At 27.1% G+C, this 4,173-nt stretch overlaps 1 protein-coding gene across 1 annotated transcript; it reads left to right on the forward strand.

The window, feature by feature from the left end:
* Positions 1-236: 236 nt before the first annotated feature.
* LOC124923760 (histone H3.3) lies at positions 237-1,819 on the forward strand. Its single transcript, XM_047463730.1, has 5 exons — positions 237-323; positions 957-1,028; positions 1,104-1,180; positions 1,289-1,379; positions 1,494-1,819. The coding sequence occupies exons 2-5, from the start codon at positions 957-959 to the stop codon at positions 1,662-1,664; spliced, it is 411 nt and encodes a 136-aa protein (XP_047319686.1). The 5' UTR covers positions 237-323; the 3' UTR covers positions 1,665-1,819.
* Positions 1,820-4,173: the final 2,354 nt, after the last annotated feature.

The following is a 4,173-nucleotide window of genomic DNA, read 5'->3' on the forward strand; positions in this document are numbered from 1 at the left end:
TAATCGACATAAGAGTCAATTTGATTTAGTTTAATCATCCTATATATGCTATGGTTTAACATTAATTTTAGGTAATTAATTACTCCAATAAAATTCGAGCATTCTCTTCCAGCAATCCAGGTGGATAATATGTTTTAGAACATCTCAACCGTTAATTTAAACACAACTTGATCATTTATACACCGTACGATTCCATCTGTAAGCAAACCGCCTTCTTTTAAATAGTTCAATAATTCATTCTAGAAACATAAACAATCTCTCTCCGCTTTTCAGAAAGAACAGATCTTTCTCTCTCTATCTGTACCTTCGTCAAACTAACTAAGGTATCGATTCGTCATCTTGATTTAGTTTCATTTTGTATCTTAATACAGATTCCTTTATCTGTGCTTCATTTCGATTTGTTTTTTTTTGTAAGATTTCACCTATCTACGTTCTTGTTGTGCGAATTAGCGATTAGGGTTTTGAGATTTCTTCCTAATATTTCAAATTAGGTTTTGATGATTGATTGTTTGTTTGTTACGGAACATTCAATTTTGTTTGAATTCTATTCTATGTTCGTTCTATGATTGATTATATCTATACCTTCTTGTTGTAAGATTTAGTGATTAGGGTTTCGAGATTTCTTTGTTTGAAGGGGTTTTGCTGATTGTTTGATTTGGTTTACGGAGCCTTCGATTTTGTTTGCATTCTCTTAATACGTTCGAACTTTGATATTATCTACCTTCTTGTTCTCCTATAGCGAAATTAGGGTTTTGATATTTCGATTGTGTTATTTCAATCAAGGTTTTGCAAATTGATTATTGGTTTACGATCCTTCAACAGTATGGTTTATGATTTCTGAGAATAGTATGATTATGATTATGAGAACATCTAAATTGAACAGTTTCAGTATCTGGTATTAGGGTTTTTGATTATGATTTAAACACTAAATTGTTAGATTTCTTTATGCAATTCAGATGGCCCGTACAAAACAGACTGCTCGTAAATCTACTGGAGGAAAGGCTCCTAGGAAGCAGCTTGCAACAAAGGTTCGGACTTAATTCTTATGAAACTTGTTTTTCCTTTATTTGTTGTTTAATTCTTATGGAGGAATTGTTTCTTAGGCTGCTCGTAAGTCTGCTCCTACAACTGGAGGTGTTAAGAAGCCTCATAGATACAGACCTGGAACAGTTGCCCTTCGGTAAATACCTTGCTTTGATTTGAAAAACAGGGTTATTCCAGAAGTATTTGTCCAATCCATTCAATCATTGGAATGTTTTGATTGAAAAAATGGTTTTTTTGATTGTAGTGAAATCCGTAAGTACCAGAAGAGCACAGAGCTACTGATAAGGAAATTGCCATTCCAGAGGCTTGTTCGTGAAATTGCTCAGGATTTTAAGGTTAATGATTTGAGTTGATTTATGTTTATGATTTGTGATTGTATGTATGTATATATATATATATATATATGTTGGTTCTTATAAGGAGGAAATTGTAATTTTTTGTATGTGCAGACTGATTTGAGGTTTCAGAGCCACGCAGTGTTGGCATTGCAGGAGGCTGCAGAGGCCTACCTTGTTGGTCTGTTTGAAGACACTAACCTTTGCGCGATACATGCTAAACGTGTGACGATCATGCCTAAGGATATCCAGCTTGCTAGGAGGATTAGGGGTGAAAGGGCTTAAGTAAGAGATGGTGTTGGTTTTTGTGAAAATTGAACATTTAATTTCTCTAATGTTTGCAAGTAGTAGTAATAGTTAGATATTCTCTCTTAATATGTTTGTTGGATTTTATCTTGAATGGTGTATGGAGTATTGGTTTTAAGAAACATATTATGACTTCTTCAATGGATTATATGATAATGTCTTTTGATGTTAAAAATTGGACTTGTATTGTATTTTTTTAGTCTAACCTCTTATTTTATATCCATATCAAACCCATAAACATATACCACTTTTATTTTTGATACATCGAAAATAACAATAAATTTTCAACTGAACAAATCTATTATCCTATTAATTAAAGAGGCTGGATCCTTTGCTACTAAAAATTCTTGTTCACTCTCTATGAGAGAGGGCAAAACAGACATTTTATAAAAGAAAAAGAGTAGTTACATTTTTGCCCCTATTCCTGTGAGAATTTTTTTTTGAGTAACAGACAATCCTGTGTGATATTTAACCTTATTCAAACCCAAATCTGTGAGAATGATTTTAATATCTTGTTTTAATTATAATAGATATAAAATCACATCAAATATTTGCTATTGACTTGCTTCATTTTATATTCCAGACAATTGTTTATGTAACTCAAATTTCATAGGGAAATGCAAATAAAAACATTGTTAAAATTCAACAACTATTTTTTTCTAATTCTTCATATCATTGATTTACTGTTGAAATTATTTATTTTCTTTTGCCTCTTTTAACCCCCACAAAACAATGTTCTAAACTGTTGATTTACAAATGATTTTAATAACCATATGACATTTCTAACCGTCATGACCCTTATTTAAGTAAGATTCTTAGTCACATAAACTAAGTCTTTAAGAGAAACAAAACTGAGTCCAACAAAAAAGACAAATCAAATAGCATAAAGAGAAATGTCAACAATGAATCAAACACTTAGAAGAGACTATCTTACTTAGAACTTCTTTAGATTTTCTAAATCTATATATTAATTTATGTGATGGGTAATTTTCCAAAACATTAGAGATTAATAATTCACAATATTGTGTAATCTAAGTGGGAGTATTAATGCCTTTTAACTTAAGATCAGAATTATGACAATAATAATCTCCCTTCCAAAACACTAGTGATTATTGTCTTAACCTTAATCTTGTTAAATTGAGTGTGTATTCAGGGGCTGTTTATTTGTTTTTCACTAATAATAAATACAAACTTAAATTATATTGAACTATAGTATTCATTTCTCCATATGTATCAAGAATATTTTTAAATGAAAATAAGATTACTAGAAATATTTCGAAATAATTAATAGAGTAACAAAACTTTAAGGACTCGTACTAATTTGAGTTTTTAAGAGACATAGAGTTGAAAAAAATAATAATAATTAATGATGATTTTGAGAAGGTGAATAATTGTTTTAATAAAAAATACTTAAATTTATTAATATATAATAAAAAATAAAAAATAATAGTTTAAAATAAAAGATATTTTAAGTTTTAATTAATGTATTAAATAATGGATGAATAAAAGAAATAAAATAATGTTAAATTAATTTGTGTTATTTAAATAATTCAAAAACAAAATAAAACTGACACTTTTCTTTAAATTCATTTCGAGAGATATTTGTGAATCTGTTCTTCTTTTTCTCGTTCATAAAACTAATGAAATAATAAAAAACTTAGAAAAAATTACAATAGATTTATTTATTTTAAATCTTATTTTAGATTTATGAAAATTCATATGTTTGAAATAATTAAGAAAATAACACAAAATTTGACCTATTTTTTATTTAGAATTTAGAAGATTATTAATGGATCTCTATAAGCATTTGGTACCAGTAATGTTATAATATTAAAAACAATAATATATTAAACCCAATGCGACTAATCAAACCACGTCCATCATGACAAGAGAATTGTTTGCAATTTAGGTTGTGATTAATTTATTTTATATGAAATGTTCTTTCATATTTAATTATTTTATTTTTCTTTTAAAATATTTGTTTTATTTTAATTTTTTATTAAACTATTTTTAATAAATAATACACATTATATATAACAAGACCGTTAACATTCTTTATATAAAATGACATAATTTTATTAATTTTTGAATGAAATTTTAATATTTATTTAACTTGCAATCTTCTTAAAGAAAATGTTTTTTTTCTATTGTGATAAATGTTTTGAATTGTATAATTATATATAAATTATTTTTTTGAGTATTTTTATTCTGTATTAACTTTTTACGTTTTAATAGATTTTTTAACAAATAATATATTTGTTAGGCCAACAATTTCTGAACGATAATAAAATGAAATTTAAATTAAACACGAAAAAATTAGGTTAAAATCATGTATTTTGGGTTAAAGTCAAAATTAAGTCGACTAAATAAACTTGATTAATAATCTGATCAAAATCTGGTCGACCTGAAATAATTCAAAAGTATATCGTCAATCATTTTACAATTTTCTTTTATAGATTTTGTGTTTACCTTTTCTTATTCCCTCACT

Source organism: Impatiens glandulifera, chromosome 2 (genome assembly GCF_907164915.1).
Source record: "Impatiens glandulifera chromosome 2, dImpGla2.1, whole genome shotgun sequence".
NCBI lineage: Eukaryota > Viridiplantae > Streptophyta > Magnoliopsida > Ericales > Balsaminaceae > Impatiens > Impatiens glandulifera.